The sequence below is a fragment of the Callorhinchus milii genome, unplaced genomic scaffold (genome assembly GCF_018977255.1).
Source record: "Callorhinchus milii isolate IMCB2004 unplaced genomic scaffold, IMCB_Cmil_1.0 Scaffold2, whole genome shotgun sequence".
Taxonomy (NCBI): domain Eukaryota; kingdom Metazoa; phylum Chordata; class Chondrichthyes; order Chimaeriformes; family Callorhinchidae; genus Callorhinchus; species Callorhinchus milii.
Window position 1 is genome coordinate 114,903,860 of NW_024704743.1, and position 25,339 is coordinate 114,929,198.

General features: G+C 40.4%; 1 protein-coding gene across 2 annotated transcripts in view; it reads left to right on the forward strand.

Annotated features, from left to right (window-relative positions):
* Window positions 1-25,339, forward strand: part of arfgef1 (ADP-ribosylation factor guanine nucleotide-exchange factor 1 (brefeldin A-inhibited)) — an 83,999-nt gene that overhangs the window by 49,723 nt on the left and 8,937 nt on the right. For both annotated transcript variants that reach the window (XM_042346786.1, XM_007886887.2), the window contains 16 exons: window positions 1,250-1,378; window positions 2,437-2,595; window positions 5,054-5,204; window positions 5,896-5,995; window positions 7,865-7,905; window positions 9,543-9,712; window positions 10,158-10,309; window positions 10,853-11,025; window positions 12,667-12,827; window positions 14,004-14,134; window positions 15,856-15,985; window positions 18,188-18,323; window positions 19,790-19,928; window positions 20,832-20,904; window positions 21,669-21,825; window positions 24,291-24,430. In XM_042346786.1, coding sequence (XP_042202720.1) covers window positions 1,250-1,378; window positions 2,437-2,595; window positions 5,054-5,204; window positions 5,896-5,995; window positions 7,865-7,905; window positions 9,543-9,712; window positions 10,158-10,309; window positions 10,853-11,025; window positions 12,667-12,827; window positions 14,004-14,134; window positions 15,856-15,985; window positions 18,188-18,323; window positions 19,790-19,928; window positions 20,832-20,904; window positions 21,669-21,825; window positions 24,291-24,430 — 2,142 coding nt within the window. The remainder of the gene's footprint in view (window positions 1-1,249; window positions 1,379-2,436; window positions 2,596-5,053; window positions 5,205-5,895; window positions 5,996-7,864; window positions 7,906-9,542; window positions 9,713-10,157; window positions 10,310-10,852; window positions 11,026-12,666; window positions 12,828-14,003; window positions 14,135-15,855; window positions 15,986-18,187; window positions 18,324-19,789; window positions 19,929-20,831; window positions 20,905-21,668; window positions 21,826-24,290; window positions 24,431-25,339) is intronic.

Consider the following 25,339-nt stretch of genomic DNA (forward strand, 5'->3'; position numbering starts at 1 on the left):
CCTTCAGCCTCTCAGCCCCTAGGCTCTGGAACTCTATCCCCCAGTGCCTTCGCCGCCTCCTCCCTTTCCTCCTTCAAGGCCGGTCTCTAGACCTTTCTCTTCGACCGTGCCTTCAGCTCCCCTCTCGACTCTCTACCCCCTCCTCGCTCCCTCCCTTCCCTCCCCCTGACCAATTCCCTCCTGCTCGGGTCCCGACCCAACTGTCCAGCACCTTGGGACGTCCTCCCGACGTGAAAGACTCTCTATAAATGCAATGTTGTTGTTGTAAACCACTTTCAATAAATCTTTTATCTGCATAAGACCTCTATAAATATGTTGCTGCTTTTATAACACCATGCATATTTAACACAATGTCCGTGTGTCTATGCCAAAGATTTTGCAGAAATGCCATGGATTTTCATGAGCTAATTAAGTTCTGTCAGACATTTGCAGATAAAATTAGGAAGATTGAACAGTAAGGAATAAGAAAAATACATTTGGCCCATCATGCCCAATAAATCTACTTTTATCATGAACTCTACCAAAGCTCTTTAGCTTTTTTTAATTCCCTCTGCTCCCCAAAGTAAATAGAGTTAGCCTTCAGAATATATATTTAATATTTTATAAAATGTTATGTTGGAACAACATTGATGTGACATTTTGATGGTCCCAAGCTGTTCAGAAACCATTGCGTTCCATAATATTATGGTCAACTGTGATTATCCTTATAATAATCCTTAGAAACCTTAATCCCTTTCCTAACCAGATGTCTGATTCTCTTTTTCTAAAATAGTTCATGAAAGCAGCATTAATTATTTCTTCAAAATATATTCTCCATATAGTTAATACTCTTTGACAAAATATGTTGTATCTATGCTTAAAAATGAAATTATGCTTGAGACTTAATACTGTTCCGTTCATGTTCTAAAATTCCATTACAAATAGCCTGTTTAGATCTATATTTTCCATAACTCTTATCATTTTACAAACCTAAATACCTTCCTTTTCTCTCTCAATCCTTTCCCTTCCCTTTAATGGTCCTAACTGTTTTTCTTTTGCTGATGTGCTCTAGCTTCAATAAGTTCCATACATTTTTAATATGTATGGAAAGGTCTGATCTTAATGTAAAAAATTACATTTACATTTATATTTTTTATTGGCCACATCTTAAAGGTGCTAGAAATAGTTTGGGTTCAGATATTTAGCTTACAGAATAGTGTGTCTACCTTTTCTTGCACATCTACATTGGAGAAAATGTTTCTGTTTATAGTTGGCTTGGACACCCTTTTTGGCAGCTTTCAGTGTGGGATTGCAAGACTGTGATGACACAGACGTGGCCTTTCTCTGTCTGGAGGGCATACGCTGTGCTATCCGGACAGCCTGTATCTTCAATATTCAGGTAATAACAATAAAAGTATTTCATGTAAATTAGAAGTTTTTATTTTGTCTGTTTTTATAAAAACAAAGATTTCTATTTGCGATTTTTGTAAAGAACAGTTTGATATTCATAGAATTTTATACAGCACAGAAGGAGGCCATTCAGCCCATCGTGTCTGTGCCTGCTGTTTTAAAAGAGCTATCCAAATCATTGTAGAATCTGATCCACTGGAATTTGATTTTGAGATGGAACAAACTTTACATTTAACGCCTGATATTAATTTACTTGTATTTGATTTCAGTTGTACTATGAATGTAACAGATTTCATTTTTTTCTTCCAAGTTCTTTTACTAAGAACATTAATATGCCCTGAATAAAAAAAATTTTCACATGAATTGACCAGGATGTTTGGGAGCCTATAGGGGCTTTTAGGCTCCTACCTCTTCCTGGCTTCCTTCTCTAATCAATTTATCAGATTTTGTTGTCCTTTGTGTAAAACTAAATGATTTGATTGTTGAATATTATTATCCTTAAAAAGATAGCTGCCCCTTAACTTAGGGTATTATCTCTAGCATACTTGTAATGTACTCGTAATATGCTTGGAATCTCTCAAAACATCACTGCCTCCCATTACTCCATGTTTGAGTTTTTTCAATCTGTCTACCCCACCCACAGTATAGAGACAGCCCTGTCAAAATCACCAACATCTGTCTGATTTATTTTTTGGTCAGCTGGGTATCTGACATATATGGAAACCCATCCCCATGCTGAAGAGTATCCAAACCAGACCAAGAAATCTATATTGACTAAGATCCATATGTGACCAAGGCTTCCTGTGCGTCCTTCTCCTCAAGTTTGCTGCCACCTTTGACACTGTTGACCACTACTTTACCTGTCCAGATATCAAGCGCTGGATGAGCTTTAACTCTCCAAATCAGTGTCAAAAGAACTGAGGCTATCCTGCTCGACTACCTCTAGCACCTCCCCTGGTATACATGGTTTAAAGTTAACTGATCATCAAAGTAAAGTGTCCCCCACGGACACTGTATGATCATTAAACAATGTTATTGCTTCAACAGCTTGAAAGAGATGCCTATGTCCAGGCTCTAGCCCGATTTACTTTACTGACAGCCAGTTCGGGCATCACTGAAATGAAACAAAAGAACATTGATACCATCAAAACCCTCATCACCGTGGCTCACACAGATGGCAACTACCTGGGAAATTCATGGCATGAGGTACAAGAATTCTGTTTTTTTTCTCTCAGTGAAACGTGTCGCACTGCCCCATCTTAACCCCATACTCCAGGAAGATGGTTTTATTGATAATGATCTCAGAAGTTAGACTTCTCTCTCCTCCCATCTGCCCCAACCTCTTTGGTCAGGGAATGAGTTGCCTTCTCTTTGAATATTGTATTTGTAGGTGAAGCACTGAACATAATGTGTTTTATGAAATACTTAAAAATCCTTTTCCAAAATTTGCATAATAGCCAGTCACACAATGAAGTTACCAAGGTGCTGGTAGTGGGGTCTGATACATGTGGAAACTCATCACAATGATGGAGTATCCAGACCATATTGAGAGTTTCATGTATGTATGCTTCCTAAATGTGGAAATGTAATTTTGTCTGGAATGGAATCATTTTCTTCTGTGGAGGAATACACTTTGCTTACCTATTTCCGGAAAGTGCCATGCAAAAAGGTTGGTGAAGCCATGGTTTGGGAGCCCCTGAGTTTGAGTACGACTGGAGATTAATCAGCAAAAACCACAAAGCTTGCATTAAGATTGAGATATTTTTCTGTCCAGTTGCTTGGCCAGCGAGGACCACCCAACCCATTTGGTTTTTGATGTCCGCGGTTACCAGGAGCTGAGTGGGAAGAGCCGAATCACTGCCCCAGTGACCAGTCTTGACCTCTAAATCCTTCTGATGAGCCAGGCTGGCTGAGCTATCATCAGATGGGCCTTAGAGTACTGTGGACCCACTTGTCCCAGGAACTGGATTACCAAGACTGCAAAGGGTTGACCCAATTACAAGATTCCATTGCTAAGTACATCACCTTCAAGCCAAAGACCCCACTTACCTTCTCCCCACCACCAGGAAGATAGTCACTCGTTGGTCACTTGACATCTGACAAGCGCCAGTTTGACCCTCTCACCAGCAACTCCCTGCGAGCTTCTTAGTAAGCAGCACAACTCGGAGTGAAATGTGTGAGAGCATTGCCACCATCCTCCTGCCCAAAGCACGGACATACATCCCTACCCATTGAGTGTTGGTTTGAAGTTCTGAGCTTGAGCAGCATCTGCTTACCTCTGTACAAGCCAATCAAGGTGGATTCAAAGCCCTAAGTATATGACTATATGTTCACAAATCCAATCTCCAGTTAAGTTTGTTTGACACAAAGCATGAAGATATGTGAACATGCTTTACTAGCCGCAGCCCAAACAAATTGTGTGCAACATTATGTTTTGTAAAGATTTTCTATATTTCAGTACCCTTGTGACTGAACTGTGTAATATTTCATTTAACAAAGCTTTCCTATGTTTATGCTGTCAAAAGAAAACCAAATAGATTCCATGAAATGTGCCCCAAAAGTAGCAAGTATGACGTACTTCAGTAAAATGTGGTACCTAGCACAGTCTATTGCTATGGAGGCAGACTGAGACATGAATAGTGAATGTCTAAATGGTTGGATTCTACTAAATCCCCACTTTGTGCTCTGACAGCTCAGCTGCATGTCCTCGGCCAAATTGGTTTTATTGGTCTGTTTTAGCCACTGTAAAAAGGAACTGTGGCAATCCTTTCTCTTGGCTATTTTTTTATCAACTACATAATGCGTTGATTGTTTCTTTTGGAAGTGATAGTTCTCGACCATCCATTTTTGAATTAGAGAGTCCTGGATTTTTTTTCCTGGGAAAAAATTATACCATTAGCAAACCAACTAGTATGTTGCCTTCATTCCCATAAGATAGTATTTATTTTTACTTATTCTTTACAGTCTTTACATGTTCAAGACTGAGGTTGATAGATTTCTAAAGGATAGAGGGATTAAGGGATAGGCGGATAAATGGAGTTAGGTTCGAAGATATGCCATGATCTTATTAAATGGCGGGGCAGGCTCGAGGGGCAGAATGGCCTACTCCTGCTCCTACGTCTTATGGTCTTATGGTTTTCCCGATTAAACAGGGTGACCAAAAAGTGGTGATAACTACCCTATTATTTAAAATAACAAATCAAAATATCATCATTTCTTTAAGACTTCTTAGACATTGTAATGGTATCACAACTTTTTGATCAAACCGGACTTTCACTACTGTGTTTTGGTTTAGTTTAGTAAGTTCAATTAGGCAGGTTAGATGCTCTCCATTTATGGTCCTCACTATACAATACTATCCATGTGCCTATGTATTATTGTTATCCATTTGGGGTATTTATTTTAGTGGACAAATCTTTTTTCATGATTACTTGATAAAGATTGTTATTCCGTGCTGTCCTAATTGGGGTATGTATCAGATAATGCTCTATTTTGTGACAGATTCCGACTTCGTAGAGAGCTACTTAAATCTGCCCGAGATCTGAAACTGATTTAAAAAGTTGGCGTTACTTAACACCAGGTTTGTTTGTTTTTATACTTTTATTTTGAGCAACTGAAAACTTATTCTGAATTTATTCTTTCTTACGTTCGTAAATATTTATAGATTCTAAAATGCATCAGTCAGCTGGAACTAGCGCAGTTAATAGGGACTGGAGTAAAGGCACGGTACATCTCAGGCACGGTACGAGGCAGAGAAGGATCTATTGGTGGTTCCAGAGATCAGGGAGCTGACGAGTTTTTGGGTCTGGGACTTGGTGAGTTAATTTATGTTATTTTTATCAAATAAGCATATTGACTTAAATATTGCCAAAGGCACTTCCAGATTTATTTGGCTTGAAGTTAATACTTGTATAAGTTGACAATGTGATACTAGTTGGCTGCTGTAATGTTTTTTTTAAAAGAACGTCATCGTGATGTGTTGTTAAATTGAAGTTGTGGATTCTGGGCTTGCTGAAACTGTCTTGTCAGACCTTGAAAGCTAAAATATTGAACAATCCTGGCATCTTTCCTGGAAAACATTGCACCAAAAACATAGCGAATTCATTGAGGATTATGCTAACTGGGAAGTTGAATTCCAAAATACAAAAGTAAATTGATTTACCCAGCTTTCAATGAATCTACTTTACTTTTAACATAAGTGTGGTTGGATTGCAACCATTTATCATTGCATGTAAATTATGAGATTGTCAATTAATTTATATATTACACAATCTAAAACGCATTCGATAGTTCCCTTGCTGAATTTTGGCCACTTTAATTCTCTGTAGATTTGTTTGCTGAGAACTCAGTTGAAGTTGGCCTCATCCACCTAGCTTGTGGTCGCTGCATGTTAGCCTGTTTTATAGAATAGTTTTCAGATACAGATTTGAAAACGTCTTCAAGCTGACAATTTACAAGTCTCACACTAAAAAGCATCTATTATATTGTTTCCCTTTGGTTACTCAGGCACACTGGTTGGTGGGACTGTTGACCGAAAGCAAATAGCCAGTATCCAGGAATCCATTGGTGAGACCAGCTCTCAGAGTGTTGTTGTTGCTGTTGACAGGTATGGAGAATTGTTTGTCTTTTTTAGAATGGGATTAAAAGGATCTGCAAGGTTTTTCAGTTAATTTGATGCATTGTGTACAGCTCAAATCTGTATACAATACAAAGTTACATTTGTATAGTGCCTTTACAGTGGGGGGGAGGTGGGGTAGTAGAGGATAGGAGGGTGGTCGATGACACAGTCGAAGAGGAGAGTCTTGATACGTGCCTTGAAGGAGGCGAGGGAGGGAGGCGAAGGGAATGTGGGATGGAGTTCCAAAGGGTGGGGGTGGAGAGGCTGAAGGCCCAACCACTGATGGTGGAGCGGGCCTGGCGGGGGACGTGGAGCAGGCCGGAGCCTGCTGAACGGAAGGAGTGGACAGGTTAATAACGGGTTAGCAGGTCACAGAGATAGGAAGGGGCAAAGCCATGGAGTGCCTTGAAGGCAAGGACAAACGTTTTGATTCTGAGGGATGGGGAGCCAGTGGAGCTGGGTGGGGGTCATAGGGTCACAGAGCCTGGTGTGGGAGAGGACACAAGCTGCAGAGTTCTGCATGATCTACAGCTTGTGGAGGGAAGAATTGCAAAGGCTGACAAGCAGGGAGTTGGCATAGTCGAGCTGAGATATGACGAACTCATGAATGAGGTTTCGCCCTGACGGGTGAGGCAGTAAAGGTGGGGGAGGTGCAGTTTATTTTATGTCACTTAAAAATTAAAATTTTGATCTTTCAATTTTGCTTAAGTTGAAAGCTGGAAGATCATTTAACATTTTATTTTTATGCTTCAGCTAGCAATGTTATTTGTGTAGATTCACAGAATAATATTCCTTCTCTCCAACTGTCCAGCGCCTTAGGACGTCCTTCTGACGTGAAAGGCACTCTATAAATGCAATCTTGTTGTTGGTGTTGTTCTGGTTTAATCAGTAAAGTGATGCAATATAAAATGCAACCAAGGTGTAATTTTTCCCAAGTTTGTCGTTTCATAAACATTCACACAAATTTAATATTAGAGATATTAAATAAAATTATGGAGTTGGATATGAATATCTTTTAAAGTATCTCTCATGTTAAGATTAGGTTTGTTTTGCTTGAGGCTTATCATGTGTTGGTAATTTTCCATGATCATCATGTTTTGGCCAGCGATTTGGGATGTCCTCCCGACGTGAAAGATGCTTTACAAATTTAACTTGTTGTTTTTGATAAGCACCAGCCAGGATCCTTCAACTTCACATTTCCTGAGGTTCACGCATGCATCTTCCTTTGAACCTGGCTACAAATGCAGAGCCAGATTGAAGATACCATTTTCATATTTTCTTTTAAAAAAATCTGTTTGTCTTCCGTTCAGTCAGTTTCCCCTCCCTTGTGTGGAAGCCAATTGTAACATGCCAGCTGAGAGCAACTAACTCAACTTAGACCAGGAGTTGAACCTAAAATCTTCTGGTTGATACATATCAGTTGATGAACTGTGTATATATTGACTCACTAAGCCATCAGGTAAAACTATAGTGCTTTGTAAATGTCAGCAATATGGGTTATTCACTTCTGACTGAGTGAAGGTCATCACTTGTCTGAAAGCAGGACTGCATCCACATAAATTTCTATTCTTCCACTTTGAATCACTAGGCAGCATTTCTTGTTCTTGACCACTTATTTGGGACGTCCTCCCGACGTGAAAGGCGCTCTATAAATGTAATTTTATTGTTGTTATTTGGCAGATGTACAATCATTTTTGTACATCCTTGTAAACTGAATGATAATGTTGTCTTATTGGATGTTGTTGCTGGTTTACTTTGTGTGATGAATCAATCTTGCGTTACTTTGAGTTGTACTGTTTTGAATTTTAAACTTTTCTCGTTTTATTTTTGATTTTATGATTATCTTTTGCTTTTCAGAATCTTTACCGGATCAACACGGTTGGATGGAAATGCTATTGGTATACCTTAACATTTAATACTTACAATATAGCTAGGCCTTCTGATTTTCTGTTTAATACTGTTTAATTGATAAACATCAATAAAGCAACCAGAAGTAACAAAAAATTAAATTAGTGTTCATCCAATAAACATCGTGTCAACCTGGTTCAGTAGTAGGACTCTCGCCTCTGACTCAGAAGTTTGTGGGTTCAGCGTGGGACTTGGAATCACGTAGATGACACTCCAATGCAATGCTGGATTGTGTTGCATTGTCAGAGGTGCCGTCCTTCGGATGAGACATTAAACTTGGGTCCCTTCAGGTGTATATTAAAGTTCCCCATGGCACTATTCGAAAAGAGAAAGAAGTTTCTCCTAGTGTTCTGGTCAACAAATCCCCCAAATAAAATTGATCACTCACTCCATGGCTGTTTATTGGACATTGCCGTGTGCAATTGACTGCCATGTTTCGCCCGTAAAATTCAAAGTCAATCTAAAGTTGAATGGAGTCATGTAGCTCAGTGGTTGGTGTCCTGGAGCATAGTGGTTAAAGCACTCGCTTCGCAAGCGAGAGGACCTGGATTTGATTCCTGGGTGGGGTGAAATATTAGGCAAGTTTCCTTACTTGACAATAGAGATTCACTGAGCAGCAAGGAGAACTCCGGTTGTTAGTCGATTGGCGGATTGCTTTTCCAGCGATAGTAATTCCTTGAAATAATAAATTAATTAATAAATAATAATAATTTGGTCACTCAATCCACAGCTGTTTGTGGGATACTGCTGTACCCAATTGGCTGTCACATTTCATCCACAAAATATACAGTCAAATCACTTCACAGTATATTCTGTGAAGCGCTTTGAGACGTCTAGAAGACGTGAAAAGCGCTATATCAAATGCAAGGATTATTATTACTCAACTCCGTGGTGAGGTTTTTTCTCTCTCTCTCTCTCTCTTTCTCTCTCTCACTCATTCTTGGCAGAGTCCTTGTGTGCCAACTGCATGCGCGTGCAACACTCTCCGCCTCTCCCTCCCTCTCCTCCACCAGGATGTGTTTGGTGAAACTTTTGAGAGGAGGGAGGCACCAGCGAGATAATAATAATAATAATCCTTGCATTTGATATTGTGCCTTATGTCTTCGGAACGTCTCAAAGCACTTCACAGAATATACTGTAAAATGGAACGACTGTTTATTTTGTGGGTGAAACACGTCAGCCAATTGTGCACAGGAGCATCCCACAAACAGTCGTGGATTGAGTGACCAAATTTTTTTTTTTGAAGGAATTATTACCCCCAGGAAAGCGATCCGCCAATCAATTAACACCCAGGTTCCCACTTACTCCTTGGTAAACAGGCATGTGGAGTAAGGAAATTTACCCAACGCTTTGCCCTGCGCTAACCACTGAGCCACAGGACTCCAAGGAGGGATAGATGCCTCTCTCCCCTCCGTGTACGCAGGCGTGTCTTCTCGTTACATTAATGAAAGCCCCGAAAAATCTGATTTATGAACACTCCACAGTTGCTTTAAAAAGTTGCTAAAAATAACCTCACCGAAATCTAATTAATAGACCGAAAATCAGAAGCCCTAAATATAACTCATTCAGATGATTGTTTTTTTACTTTAGTACATTGAATAACAAGTTCTATTTTTTCTGCTTGCAGTGGATTTTGTGCGATGGCTTTGTGCTGTGTCCATGGATGAATTAGCCTCACAAACACATCCACGAATGTTCAGCCTTCAGAAAATAGTTGAGATATCATATTACAACATGGGTCGAATCCGGCTGCAGTGGTCTCGAATATGGGAAGTTATTGGTGACCATTTTAATAAGGTAATCTGTTGTCATACACTATTTATTTCTTATTTTAAATTCTTGTGATTGCAGATTTTTTTAGGCTGTATACAAAGTTCTTTGTATTATAATTTCCTGTTTCTTTTGCCAACAAGTATGCTTTATAGTAAATTCCTATTAAAGAGCTTTTAGACATTTTGACAACAAAGTACTGTATCAAATACAAGGATTGTAATTTTTTTCATGGCCATTGATTAGAAAAATATTGTCCACAACTCTTAACTAGTATTGCAGTACAATTACTTGTTAGGCAAGATAACGTCTATAATTCCCAACCTATATGATTGATAGTAAAATGTTTTATATTCAAACATAATGGATCCTTTTAATAAAAAAAGTAGGTAAAATTGCAGATATCCTCTATTATCAATAGCTGTTTTGTAGTGCTGATCATATGAAGTTAACTTTTCCTGTTTACCATCAGGTTGGCTGCAATCCCAATGAAGATGTTGCCATTTTTGCTGTGGACTCTCTGAGACAGTTGTCAATGAAGTTCTTAGAGAAGGGAGAACTTGCTAACTTCAGGTTCCAGAAGGATTTCTTACGACCATTTGAACACATCATCAAAAAGAATAGGTAATTTTTTACAGCTGATAGGCAAGAGCTGATAACTTTTTTTTCCGTTCTGTAGTGACATTACACCATCAGGATCTTAAATAACAAGTTACCAAGAAATTATTTAAGCTTCATGCCATGGATATAACCAACATGAAATTATCTGAAAATTGCAAATGAGCATTACACCTAAATTAGCCAAGGATTAGATGAGCTAGGATTTGAAGGTGGTATTTACCATTCTATGCATGATTAAAATAGTTTACCAAGGGGTGAAAAGCGATCCAGAGGTAAAGATTGTTACAATCATGTTTTCATATTGGCTTTTCATGCTGCTGCTCATTCCATTAAGGTTCATTATTTGCTTGGAAATCAAAAAGATTTCAGACAAATAGGCTTGATGTTAGTTTCCTACAATTTCTTTGTACATAATCTTCTCAAAACGTATTACTATAATTAATTTTCCAAAGATTGTGCAGGCATAATAAAGGCTGAGTTGTGTGTATTTAACTGCACTTTGGTACTTTCAGGTATATTTTCAGTTTTTTTTCCCTTTATATAAAGATCCCCAACAATTCGAGACATGGTGGTTCGTTGCATAGCACAAATGGTTAACTCGCAGGCTGGAAACATTCGTTCTGGCTGGAAGAATATTTTCTCAGTTTTCCATTTAGCTGCTTCAGACCAGGATGAGAGTATAGTGGAGCTGGCATTCCAAACTACAGGTCACATTGTCAGTGAGTATCCTTTCTGTTTAGTCAAGAACTTCTCTACAAACAAATAGACATTCACTTCATAGCTTTTTGTGAGACATTGCTGAACACAAATTGGCTGTCACATTTGCCTACAAATACATAGTCACTACACATTACAGTAAAATCCTGTGCTTTGAGATGTTTGGAAGACAAGGCGCTATATCAAATGCAAATATTATTGTAACCTCAATTTTATTTGGAACTTTGAAAATCTTACTTCAACTATTTCTATTTCAAGCATTGATTTGAAATTTTGCTTAAAACTGAGTGCAAATTTTAATAAATTCTGATAATCTGACATTTTGATTCTGTTAATGCAAAAATTTAAGAAGAGCATGAATATGTACCGTTCTATTTTTAATCCTCCCTTTTTTCTTCTCCCCAACCCCTCCCATTAGATATACCTAGACTTTTATTAAAAAAAAAGTAGATAGCAATTGCTGACTCACTGTTGAAAGCTAAATTCTGTAGATAGATTTATAGTTTTTACAATCCAATCTTATTGTTGGTTAATGGTAGTTTTAGGAGAAAATTTCCACATTCTAGTACTGAATTAATAGGCGTTCATGTACAAAATAAACAACCACTACATTTTGCAGTATATCCTGTGAAACGCTTGCAAGTGTCCTCCTGTCTGTATAAATGTAAGGATTAATATTAGTTTATTATAAACAAAATACATATGTCACTGTCCATTAGTGGAACAAACGTTTTTTTTGAAGCATGATTGTTTATGTTTACATGGCCTTGCTCTTGGATGATTATGATAGTGAAAAATTGCTGTCGTAATTAACTAATCTAAAATTTTCATATCTACTATCTACATTTTTTTTAACCATTAACTTCTTTCTTCATAGAAAACCATAGACATTTTGTTAGTTTTCTTGTCTATGCGGTGCCACATTTGTTCCCAGGATTCGGAATACATTCTGCACTTACTCCCCATCCACTATCTGGCACCTCCGCTCGATTGGCACCGGCTCCTGCTCGTCCCTCGCACACTCCACCTAACGTCGGAGATCGCGCCTTCAGCCTCTACACCCTGAAACTGGAACATTCCCTCAATCCCTCTGCCTTTGTCCCCTCTCTCTCCTTATCCAAGTCCTGCCTGAAAACCTTCCTCTTTGCCCATGCTTATGGTCACCTTTCCCCCCCCACCACAGCTCAGAGTCAGACTCCGCCACTGTTAAGCGCTCTGAGACGCTACCCTGAATGGAGGGCGCTATATAAGTGCATGTTATTATTGCATGCTGGGTGAAGTTTCTCCCTACTCTGCCCAATAAATACTGTTTATTCACTTACAGACCCAGAATCCATGTACTATTTGTAATCCCACATAAAACACCCTTGTAATCTCCGCAAATTAGATTACCTAATTAATACACAGTTCTGTGTGGTATTATCCTGTGGACACTGGGAATTGAAAATGGCATTTCATTCTGTCATTTGTACATGAATTCTCATTTTGAATTTGAGATAGCACTTTCAGTGCAGTAGCAATTTAAATAATATGGGTCAGAGGCATCAAATGGTGAATTGGAATTAAATTGATAATTTGTGCTGTTAGTTCTTTAAACTTTTAAAAAGCATTAACCTCTGATATTTCCTCTTGAATTTTCACAGTGAATGTATTTGCAAAGCACTTTCCAGCTACAATAGACTCCTTTCAGGATGCAGTGAAATGTTTATCGGAGTTTGCCTGCAATGCTGCTTTCCCTGACACAAGCATGGAAGCAATCCGGCTCATTCGCCATTGTGCAAAATATGTGTCTGAGAGACCACAGGTGAGGGATTAGTTCTGATCCAATTCCTTACAAGTGTCGTACGTTGGCTTAAAAAAAATTCTCAAATCCTGTTCAGAGTGCCAGCACAATATATATCAGTACAGGATCCAACATAATGAGTCATTTTTCTTCACAGTAACTGAGTGGAGATTGACTTGACCTGGACAATAAGCAATATTGACCAAGGTCTGTGATCAAGTCATCTATCTGTACTCTCTGCCTGAGAATGATTGCTCTCAGGAGAGATGAAGAGGAAGGGAAACAATACCAGGAGCAAAAAATAAATTGCACTCCATATTTGATTAAGGATGTGGTAGTGCGGTATTTAGGGGAGCACAATATAATTAGGCCAAGTCAACATGGCTTTACAAAAGGGAAGTCATGTTTGACAAATCTCATAGAGTTTTTTGAGGACATTTTCAGTAAACTAGATAAGGGTGAATCAGTGGATGTGGTCTATTTGGACTTCCAGAAGGCATTCGATAAGGTGCCACATAAAAGGTTAGTCCTAAAGATAAGGGCCCATGGAATTGGGGGGAGCATATTAACGTGGATTGGGGAATGGTTAACAGGTAGCAAACAAAGAGCAGGGATAAACGGGTTCTTTTCGGATTAGCGGGATGTAACTAGTGGAGTGCCACAAGGATCAGTCCTTGGACCTCAGCTATTTACCATCTACATCAATGATCTAGATGAGGACATCGAAGCTAATATATCTAAATTCGCGGATGACACAAAACTAGGAGGAAGTGTCAACACAGAGGATGACATTAAAAAAATACAGCGAGACATAGGTTAGGTGATTGGGCAGGTAGGTGGCAGATGAAGTATAATGTAGGGAAGTGTGAAATCATCCACCTAGGTAGCAAAAACAGTAGAGCGGGTTATTTTTTAGAAAAAAGAGAGATTAGAATGCGTTAGCGTCCAGAGGGACTTGGGTGTCCTTGGACACCAATCATGTTATGTTATATCAAATCGTAATTAATAATTTGATAGTTTGAAAAATGAGGTATGCTATATTTTAAAAGGTGTAAAGTGAGCAGGAAAACTGGATGATCATGGGAAGGTATTCTGGCATATATCATTGTTCAAATTATGTTTGGGGTGAGTTGTTTTTTCATGTTGACATGTTGTCATACAATACAACAACCTTGATGTGCACATATATTTTTACAGGCATTTAAAGAATATACCAGCGATGATATGAATGTAGCTGCTGAAGACAGAGTATGGGTGAGAGGGTGGTTCCCAATTCTGTTCGAGTTGTCGTGCATAATTAACAGATGCAAATTAGATGTAAGAACTAGGTAAGAATCCCTTATCTTTGACGAATTGAAGCCAATGTTATGCATGAATAGACTTGCCATATTGGATAAAGATATTCATTATAGATAAACAGCTTGGATTCTTTTATACCTATTGTTTTCATCGCAAATCTTTGTGGTGCTATTTTATCTTATAAGCGAGTTTAATATTTTTTATATCTTTTAATTGTAGGGTTAATTTACAATCATTTGATTTTCTGTTCAAATAAATGTCTTTTGATCTCAAGGGGATGTAAGCGTTAATGTGTTGAGATTGTTACAAGGTCTAAAGGAGCGTTCGGATTGACGGAGAACCACATTTAAAAAGACACAATAGATGGCCACACTGCCTCAGAATCTTTTGTTCCTTGTCAGAACTTCTGCTGTGAAGTCAGGATAATTGCAGACAATGGAAAATATATTGAAGAATAAATGCACAAGCTACCAATCTGCTAGCTGAAATGAATACATTTTAAAAGTGCGTTTGAGCACACCAAGGTTTATTTTAGTATTCAGCGTTGAAGCTCAACAAAAGATCTCCAGTGTGCTGAAAACCAAAAGAATTGCACAGCTTCTCATTCATTCGTGCCTGAGCAAACAATTCAAAATATTCAATAAGGGTAAAATGAATCTTTGTACTGATAGGTTCTGTAGGTCGTTACCTACCTACCCGCCCGTACCCTCCGTTCCTCTGGCTCCGGTCTGCTCCACGTCCCCCGCCCCAACCGCCCTACCATCAGTGGTCGGGCCTTCAGCCTCTCAGCCCCGAGGCTCTGGAACTCCATCCCCCAGTGCCTTCGCCTTGCTTCCTCCCTTTCCTCCTTCAAGGCCGGTCTCAAAACCTTTCTCTTTGACCGAGCCTTCAGCTCCCCTCTCGACTCTCTTCCCCCTCCTCGCTCCCTCCCTTCCCTCCCCTCACCCTGACCATTTCACCCCTCCTCGCTCCCTCCCTTCCCTCCCCTCACCCTGACCATTTCCCCCTCCTTGCTCCCTCCCTTCCCTCCCCTCACCCTGACCATTTCCCCAATGCTCGGGTCATGACCCAACTGTGCAGCGCCTTGGGACGTCCTCCTGACGTGAAAGGCGCTTTATAAATGGAATCTTGTTGTTGTTGTTGTTGTAGGTCGTTGAGTCACTGAAGCTCTGGTGAAATTCAAAGGTCAAAACTATGGGTTTTGAGGAGCCAAATCACAAAACTAATTTGGCATGTTTTTGCTATACTTAGACCATATACACTGATTCTCTGATTAGACTGATAATATTAATTCGAAAAAGTGATTTGGGACCAAGTTTGTTACTATTTGATTCAGTTGAAAGGTGTCAATAATTGTGGCAAGCTGTTTGTGAGATTGATTAATAATAAAATCAACCCAAGCTAGGTTTTTGAAGATTAAATGTATGTTTTTCATTTTTGAAAGGAGCTATTGCAACTGTGTACTCAGAGCTTCCTGTTTGTGGTCCTGTTTCTTGTATTTGCAGATGAAGTGATTGCATTTGAGTTCACTCTGCTGCTGATTTAACCCTTATTTTACTGAATAATCTATAAAATCTTGTGGTGAATTTAGCTTCACTAAAATTACTTGAAAAAATGTTGACCTGCCCGTTCTCTGATGGGTGCAGACATGTAAGAGTGTGCTGTAATGACATTTTAGACATGTGAATTATTTTGTTTGATATATGTAGTATCATGTCGTCTCATGTTAGTTTTTTGGTCTTTGACACAGGGGTTTAACAGTGATGTTTGAATTAATGAAAACTTATGGTCACACTTACGAAAAACATTGGTGGCAAGATCTGTTCAGGATTGTTTTTAGAATCTTTGACAATATGAAGCTGCCAGAGCAACAAACCGAGGTGAGTAGGAACTGTTTCATTTCATTTTTAAATGGAGAGGAAGTCATTTTCACTCGTAATATCTACAAACTGATCATGTGTCAGGTTGGCTCAGTTAGTAGGGGTCTCACCTCTGAGTCAGAAGGTTGTGATGTCAAATCCATCATCGGGACTTGGAACTCATATGGTCTAATCTGACACTTCAGTGCAGCTCTGAGAGAGCTTTCAGATAATATGTTAAACCGAGGCCCTGTCTGCCTCTTCAGGTGGAAGTTCAAAATCCTACATATTCAAAAAGAGAAGGGAGTTTCCCCTAATATCCTGGCCTAACAATCTCCTAAATAAAATTGGCTAGTTATTTGATGATTGTTTGTGAGACATTGTTGTGTACAAATTAGCTGCCATTTGCCCACACAACAGTCACAACAATTACAGTACAGTATATCCTATAAAGCACTTTGGAGTGTCCTCGTGACATGAAAGGCGCTAAGCCAAATGTAAGTATTATTCAATGTTTATATCATTTAACTCATTTGGTAATATTCTCACCTCTGGTGAGTTTGCGGATTTAAGTCCCAAGTCAGATCTTAAGCAAACAGTCTAGGCTGACACTCCAGTATAGTATTGGAGGAGGGCAGCATTCTTGAAGATGTCGTCTCTTGGAGGTGAAATTAAACTGGGGTTTTGCCTGCTTGTTAAGAGAGATTTTAATAATCCCATGACACTATTCAAAAAGTGAAGGAAGTTTCCCCCAAATATTCAGGCCAACAATATTCCATATTAATTTATCATTCATTTCATGGCTGTTTGTGTGATTGTTCTGGTGCCATTTGACATTTGTGAAGCACAACTCTTCCCTCCACAAGCTGCAGATCATCCAGAACTCTGCAGCTTGTGTCCTCTCCCACACCAGGCTCCGTGACTCCATCACACCCACCCTCGCTCGGCTCCACTGACTCCCCATCCCTCAGAGAATCAAGTTCAACATTCTCATCCTCACCTTCAAGGCCCTCCATGTCCTTGCCCCCTCCTACCTCTCTGAACTGCTACCCCTTATCAACCTGTCGGGTCCTAATCCCTGACTGTTCTGCTGGACATCCTCCTGACTTGAAAGGTGCTTTATAAATGTGATATTGTATTTGGAAAAAAAAATCCAAAATACCAATAGTGATTACTAAAATGAAAAAAAGCCAATTCAAAACTATTCAGAATGCAGTATTATTCAGGTGAATTTGGCCCCAAAAATATAGAATCAATTCACTTTACAGTGTATTCTGTGAAGCACTTTGAGACGACTTGAAGATGCGATAAGGCGCTATATGAAATGCAACGGTGATTATTATTATTATTACTCAGCATCGGAAAGTTTGCATATTTCTTTATAATCCTTTGCTGGTAGCTCAAATCCATGGAGATTATAGTGCTGATGGACGCTATTTCACCCAGTGAGTCTGCTATGCCAGCTTCTCCAATGGAGCTATGTATTCCCATCCCCTTTCCGTGCTCTTTCTCCACACCCTTTTATATTTTTTCCTTACAAATAACTTTTGTTCATTTTCATATAGAGAATTCTTTGTGTGTTCCAACAGGTTTTGTGGGCTGTTATTTTCTTTGGAATTACCTCAGCCTTGTCTTTATGGAGTTTGCTTAATATGGCACTCTGATTGTGGAATCAGTAATTGTGATACAATTGGAGTTGAACTCTTGCCAGGTGTACTGCTTTGAATGGGAGCAGGAGGAGAGTTTGGGCAGTCTGCACTTGTTCGACTTTGCCATGATATGGGCGGTTCGTCTGCTGCTGTTGTGCTTTGGTCACCCACCTACCTCTACCCTCCCCGCCCTCCACCCCTCCTGACCGACCACCATCTCGGGTGCAGATCCCTGATTGTCTTGGGACATGCTCCTGACGTGAAAGGTGCGATACAAATGTAATTTGTTGTTGTTGTATGCCCTTGGCTGCCTGAAATCTATATCCTCCCAATTCCTGAGCACTGGCATTACTCACTGACTAATACAGCCGTTGCTCCATCTGGCCTAGGGAGGATGTGGGAAAGACTGGGTTGAGGAATTCATTCCATAATGTTTAAAATATGATAAAATAGCACCCTCATGTGAGCATATGTTCAACTTGCATTTGTAAAAAAGAAAATATTTCATCAGATTGTGAAGCCCAACAAAAATGATATAAATGAAAGTGTTATTGAATTCCTTTTTATTTTTCAGAAAGCTGAATGGATGACAACTACCTGCAACCATGCACTTTACGCTATTTGCGATGTGTTTACTCAGTACTTCGAAGTGCTCAGTGATATCCTTTTAGATGATATATTTGCACAATTATACTGGTGTGTGCAGCAAGGTAGGGTACTGCCTTAATACATAAAACCATTCACTGTATCAAAACTCAATTACAGGCACAACAATTGATATAATGTCTTTAGATGTTTCTGTTACACAATCTGCATGCTAATAGAACTGTTAATTCTTCATTTTGTACCTGTGTATGTTTGCAAATGTATATTAAAATATTAAGGGGTATGATGAAAAGGAGGGCATTGGAAGTAAAAAGATCTGCCAAGACTTCATAAACTGGGGGAACAGGTTCAATGAGCTGAATAGATTCGTCCTGTATCCTATGTTCCTATAACTTCAGTACGAACTAAACGTAACCGAGTTTTTGGGCTGTCTGTCACTTAAAATGAGATGAGAAAAATAGATGTATTATTTGGGAAATGAGGTAGTAGCTGTCTCAAATTTTCGCTTCATTCCAACTAATTGACGATTGATATTGGTGCAGACTTCTTCACTTGCACTTTTACACCCTGTAAGCTACAACAACAAGATTACATTACAAGCATAAAGGGGACGTCCCAAGGCGCTGGACAAAGTACAGCATTTCAGACCCGAGCTGAGGTCGGGTGGGGGAGAAGGGAGGGGGGTGGCCCATGGCATGGTCGAAGAGGAGGGTCTTGAGGCAGGACTTGAAGGAGGCTAAGGAGGGGGAGAGGCGGAGTGACTGGGGGATGGAATTCCAGAGGTTGGGGGCAGAGTAGCTGAAGGCTCTCCCGCCAATGGTGGGGCAGGTGGGTTGGGGGACGTGGAGCAGGCCAGAGCCGGCTGAGTGGAGGGAACGGGCGGGTTGGTAGGGGGTTAGGAGGTCGCAGAAGTAGGCTGGCCATGGAGGGCTTTGTATGTGAGGACCAGGATCTTGAACTGGATCCTCTGAAGGATAGGGAGCCAGTGGAGTCAGGGGAGATGGGGTCACGGAGTTTGGTGCGGGAGAGGACATGGGCTGCAGAGTTCTGGATTATCTGCAGCCTGTGGAGGGAGGAGTTGGGAAGGCCGACAAGCAGGGTGTTTGCATAGTTGAGTCTGGAGGTGATGAAGGCATGAACAAGAGTTTCAGCGGCCTGAGTGGTGAGGTAGTGGCAGAGTCGGGTGATGTTACGGAGGTGAGGGAAGGCAGAGCAGGTCATGGCTTGAATGTGGGGGAGAAAAGACAGTTGAGGGTCGAACAAGACACCTAGGTTCCTGACTGGCTGGTGAGTTGTAGTATGCAACCATGGAGGTTGATGCTGCCAGAGCCTGAGGTGCTGAGGTGATGGCGTGAGCCAATTAGAAGGGCCTCAGTCTTGTTCACATTCAACTGTAGGAAATTTGCTCTCATCCAGGACTTGATGTCTGACAGGCAGTCTGTCAGGACAGCAGTGGTCCTGGAGTATGTTGTGATGCACATTCTCCAAAGTGAATTGTTATTACAAACAATAGTTATTGCAATTAGTTTCATATTTGTCTTCTTAATCATCATCATGCATTTGTTTCCAGATAATGAACAGCTAGCTCGATCCGGTACTAACTGTCTGGAGAATGTTGTCATTCTGAATGGGGAGAAGTTTTTGCCAGAAACATGGGACAAAACGTGTAACTGCATGTTAGACATTTTCAAGACCACTATTCCTCATGTGTAAGAAACAGCTTTTTTTTTTAAAATTTTTCCCAACAGTTTGTCCCGTGTATTGGGATTTAGATTAGCGACTGCTTAACTTAAATTTCATTTAAAACTGTTTGGAATTTCTGGTTAATAACGTACTACAAAAAGGTATTGAATGTTGAGTGAAATCGAGACATGAATGTAAAAGACTGGAAAATATTCTTCCAGAGTAAAAGGAAAATCTGAACGACTCTGTATACCTCTCAAATGATTTCCGCACCAAATAGCTATCTAGTTTCTTCTTAAATTTGGCTGACAATATCCATTTGTCTCCCTATTTCGTCCTTTCCATAAAGTTACCATCCTCTTGAGAAAAATAATTAAATGTCCTTTAGCAAAATGTTTAGCTTTGTAATGAGACCATGAATTACTAGCTTTGAGTCAAACTTGTGCTTCTTTAAAGTGACCATGTTTTGGAATAGAAGTGACTGTATTTGTTATATTTCACACAAACTATCTATAATAGGTTTATATAAACGAGCTAAATTCTAATTATTTCCAGTTAAGTATTTTCTACAATTTATAATATGTAATCTATGCATTGTTTTAAGCAAAATGTATCTGCCCTGAGATTCACCAAAAGTAACTTAATCTTATTAAATTGAAAGCCAATGAACATGAGTTTATCTAAATACTGAATTATAAACTTTGTAATCTGTTTGCAAAATTCCTGAAATCTAAGCTTGAATGACACATTTTGCAGTACTCATCATAGAATATTTAATTATGATTAGATTTGTTATAATAGTTTTTACAACAACAAAAAAATTACATTTCTAGAGCGCCTTTCACGTCGGGAGGACGTCCCAAAGCGCTGTTTTTTACGGTTATTAATTTATGATTAGACAATTAATCTCACTTATTTGCGTGTTTTAGATTGTTGTCATGGCGACCACAGAATTCTGAAGGTGAAGCAGCATTGCAGAATGATGCTGGACAAAAACAGCTGGTATGCATTGTATTAACATAGCTGTTTCAGCAACCAAAGAGGGCTTGTGAATTAACAATAGAACACTGGTTCTGCAAGCCAAAGTCCTAATGGATAGAATCGCTTGAGCTGGACAAGCATTAGGAAACTTGTGTTCAGTTTTCACAGTAGCAAGTTATACAGTTTTAGCTTGTTCAACTCCAGCAGTACTCCAATTGCACACTTTGGTTGGATCTCGCCAATCTGCACCTTATACTTTCTGGGATGAAGTAAGCAGTGAGAGTCCATCAGATGGAGGGAAAATTCCATACATATGTTGAACTTTTTCTGGTCTGGCTGCTCTTGAGCATGGCAATGAGCTTTCATGTGTCAAGGCACCCAGCTGAAAAAAGTCTGTGAAACTCGGACTTGTGTAGCAGGGAAAGTATCTTCGGTCCCTCACAGAAAGAGGGAGAGAGTGGGGTCCCAAACAGGAGACGGTGTGTGTGTGTGTGGGTGTGGTATCATGTCTCAGACATCTCAAAGCGCTTCACAGAATAACAACAACTTGCGTTTATATAGTGCCCTTCACTCCGGACGGAAAATATATTGTGAAGTGAATTGGCTGTATATTTTGTGGGTGAAAATATGGTATGGTGGATGTGAGGTGGTTGAATGAAGTGAAAGAATACGATTGAAAGCAGATATGTTTTTAGAAAGGTTTTAAAACCAGAGAGGGTGAAGGGAGAAATGAAGTCATTGGAGAAATTAAATTTTATTTGAGATTCATTTTATGGACCTTCTAGGATGCTATTTCTCAGAAGTCGGTGGATATCCTGAGTCGGACTGATGACCAGCAGTCTGTGACCAGTGCAGAGAAGAATGCTTCAGAGTGGCGGCAAAGTCAGTTCAGTTTGGGTTCTAATACCAGTGACGATGCTGCTAAAGCCAGGACACCAACCAGTAAGTTGTTGGCAACAGATGTAATGAATTTCTAGCGACAAATAATTTATATAGTTGATCTTTCAAGATACTGGAGGGAAATCCACTTAGAGTTTGTACGAGATTAGCTTTGGTTGGTTGCCACTTCCCATAAATTGCGTTCCCTTTTCCCCTGCCCAATGCTTTAACCGAAGTATGGAAGTTTCTTCTGTTCGACTACTATTTGAAGGCTCGAATTTTATCAGAAAATGAAATAGTTGAAATATCATTCAAAAATTAAAAGAATCTTTTAAAAGAATTTTAGTTTAACCTGAATTTGAAGCTTCTCTTTGTTATTACACGGTGTATTGCAAATCAGATGTTTCTGTTGCTCATGCAAGGTATTTATTGTTTTCAAGAATATGCCTCTGCTTATTGACTTTTCACAATAAAATGAGAGATTGTTTCTATACTTGGGGTCTGTGAAAAAATGTCTTCAGTGATTTTAATTTAATTTTACGGTTTGTTTATGGGTATGTAAAAGTAATTTTCAGACTCCAAATATATACAGATTGTATATATTGTAAAGCTTAAAAACTGCAACACAGCATCTTCCTCTCATCTCCCACTCGGCCTATCCCCTTACTCCTCCGGCTCCCAGGCTCCTCTTCCCCACCAACCGCCTCCTCCGTCCACCTTCCCGCATCTCGACCATCCTCTTCTCCAATTCCAACTGCGAGGAGACTTCCTCGAATCCAAAATCGAGGGGATTTGTTTGGCTACCTCTCCCCCATCCACCGCTACCCCCACGTCACCTCCCTCTCACGGCCCTGGCCGCCACCTATCCCTCCCTACACATCTTCGACTCTGTCTCCCCCTCTTCCCTCACTTCCATCATCCAGCTTCATCTCCTAGCCTCTCTTTTAACCAACATTATCAACCTCTCCTTATTCACTAGCAAAGATCCCACACCCCCTAAAAACAGCTCTTTCCCACCACTCCCTTCATGAACCTCTCCAGTCGGATTTCCGTGCTGCCCACAACACAGAAACAGCACTGGTCAAAGTCACTAACGACATTCTGTCCATCTGTGATCAGGGCTCCCTCTGCCTCCTTGCCCTCTTCGACCTCTCTGCTGCCTTCGACACTATCGACCATTCTATCCTCCTTCACCGCCTCTCCTCTCAGCTCAATCTTCATGGACCTGCCCTTGCCTGGTTCCAATCCTACCTCTCCCACCGTCTCCACTAACAGCTTGTCCTCCAGCCCTCGAACCGTCACGTGCAGTGTTCCTCACCCTCTTGGCCCTCTCCTTTTCAATATCTATATGCTCCCTCTTGGTGACATATTCTGCAGACATGGGGTCAACTTCTGCATGTGTGCGGATGACACCCAACTTTATCTCTCTGCTTCCACCCTTGATTCTGGACCACTGCTGTCCTCACAGACTACCCTGTCGGACATCAAGTCCTGGATGAGAGCTAAATTCCTGCAGTCGAATGTCAACCAGGTCGAGGCTCTCCTGCTTGGCTCCTGTCAACACCTCCTCACCTCAGGCGCTGACATCATCTCCCTTCATGGATGCTCGCTACATCACATGGAGCCAATACAGAACCTCAGCGTCCTGTTTGAACCTCAAGTGTCCACATTCGTACCTTGACCTGCTCCACCTTCCCCCACCTCCTCAACATCGCCCGGCACAGCCATTGGCTCACACCGCAGGCGCCGAAACCCTCATACAAGCATTCATAACATCCAGGCTTGGCTATGCAAACTCCCTGCTTGTCAGCCTCCCCAACTGCTCCCTCCATAGGCTGCAGATCATCCAGAACTCTGCAGCCCGTGTCCTCTCCGCGGCCCTGTTATCCCCATCCTTACCCTACTCCACTGGCTTTCCATCACACAGAGGATACAGTTCAAGTTCCTAGTCCTCACTTTCAAAGCCTTCATGGCCTTGCACCCCCCTACCAAACCTCCCACTCCCTTCACTCAGTCGGCCTGTTTCACATTGCCCGGCCCACCATTGTGGCCAGGCCTTCAGGCACCTCCCACCCTCTAGAACTCCATCCCGCAGTTCCTCCGCCTCACCCCCTCCCTTGGCTCCTTCAAGACCCGTCTCAAGACCCTCCTCTGTGACGATGCCTTCGGTCACCCTCCTTCCTCCCCTGCCCTCCACTATCCCCGATCCTGACCCCCACCTCGGGTCTAAAACACTGATTGTCCAACGCCTTGGGACATCCTCCTGATGTGAAAGGCGCTTTACAAATATAATTGTTTTTGTTCCATGAATAAAAGTCTATTAACAGTTAGCAATATATTTTAGTGCAGAGTACAAATGAATAGAATTAAACTTGAGTTAAACCTTACCTAGGGAACGTCACACTTTCAGATAATTCTGTATTGATTTGTGTTTTTGATGCGGTCTGTTAAAGTATTCTTACAGTTGTTTCACTGCTTAAAAAGCAAACAAATGGTAATTAAAATAACAATGCATTCTCTTCCTACAGGAGTACCAGCGCAGAAGTTGTTTGCTGCACTTCTTATTAAATGTGTGGTCCAACTAGAGTTAATTCAAACTATCGACAATATTGTGTTCTTCCCAGCAACCAGCAAAAGGGAGGATGCAGAGAATCTGGCTGCTGCTCAGGTAGAGTGCAACTGTCACCTTTTAGTAAGATTTACAGTTATTTAGCCAAAGCTAAATGAAGTTTACAGGCAATTGTTTAATGACTGAAAATCATATGGTAATTCGTCTGGGAACAGTGTAGGTCACTTAAAGGACTGCCTGTATTTGAGGCAATTATTTGCGTCACGTCCTCATTTTAAGGCATTGACCCGAGTCAGTTTCATTTTTCGTTCCTGTGGGGATTAGTAAAATGCATTTTGGTGATAATGACATTGTAACATTTTGCTAACATTTGTTCTTTCCTAATTCTGATGCTGATTAACTGTAAACTGGGTCAGTGGTGATAGTCAACCGGTTTGTCCTTTAGCCTCTTGTGTAAATTATTTGCATTCTGTTGCTAATTGCATGATCTTTATAGTGCTAAATTATTGTGACAACACAGTAACAGCTACTGTGGTGCATAAACAGTGTTATTGCAAATACAAGTCCCTCAGCTTTTATAACTGTATACTTGAATATAACTACGATTGCTATGGCTTCTGACTTATTTAATGTCAAAGCTGCCATCCTGCTGAAAAAAACTTCACTTTGTATGAGTGGGTAAGCGATTAAGAAGCTTTTCTCTAAATCCTGTTGTTTTTCACAACAGGTTTTTGCTGAATTATCTCTGTATAACCCATCCTTGGGTTCTGTCATTTACATGCCACATTCCATTTATCTAAATAATAAGCCTTGCATTTAACATTGCCTTTCACAACAGGAGGAAGTCTCAAAGCGCTTCCCAAGATTTTACTGTAAAGTGTAGTGACTGTATGCATCGGCGAACACAGCACCCAACTTGCACATAGCAACATCCCACAAAGACATGAAGTGAATGATCAACTTTATCTGGGGGCTTATTGCCCAGGACATGAGGAGAAACTTCTCTTT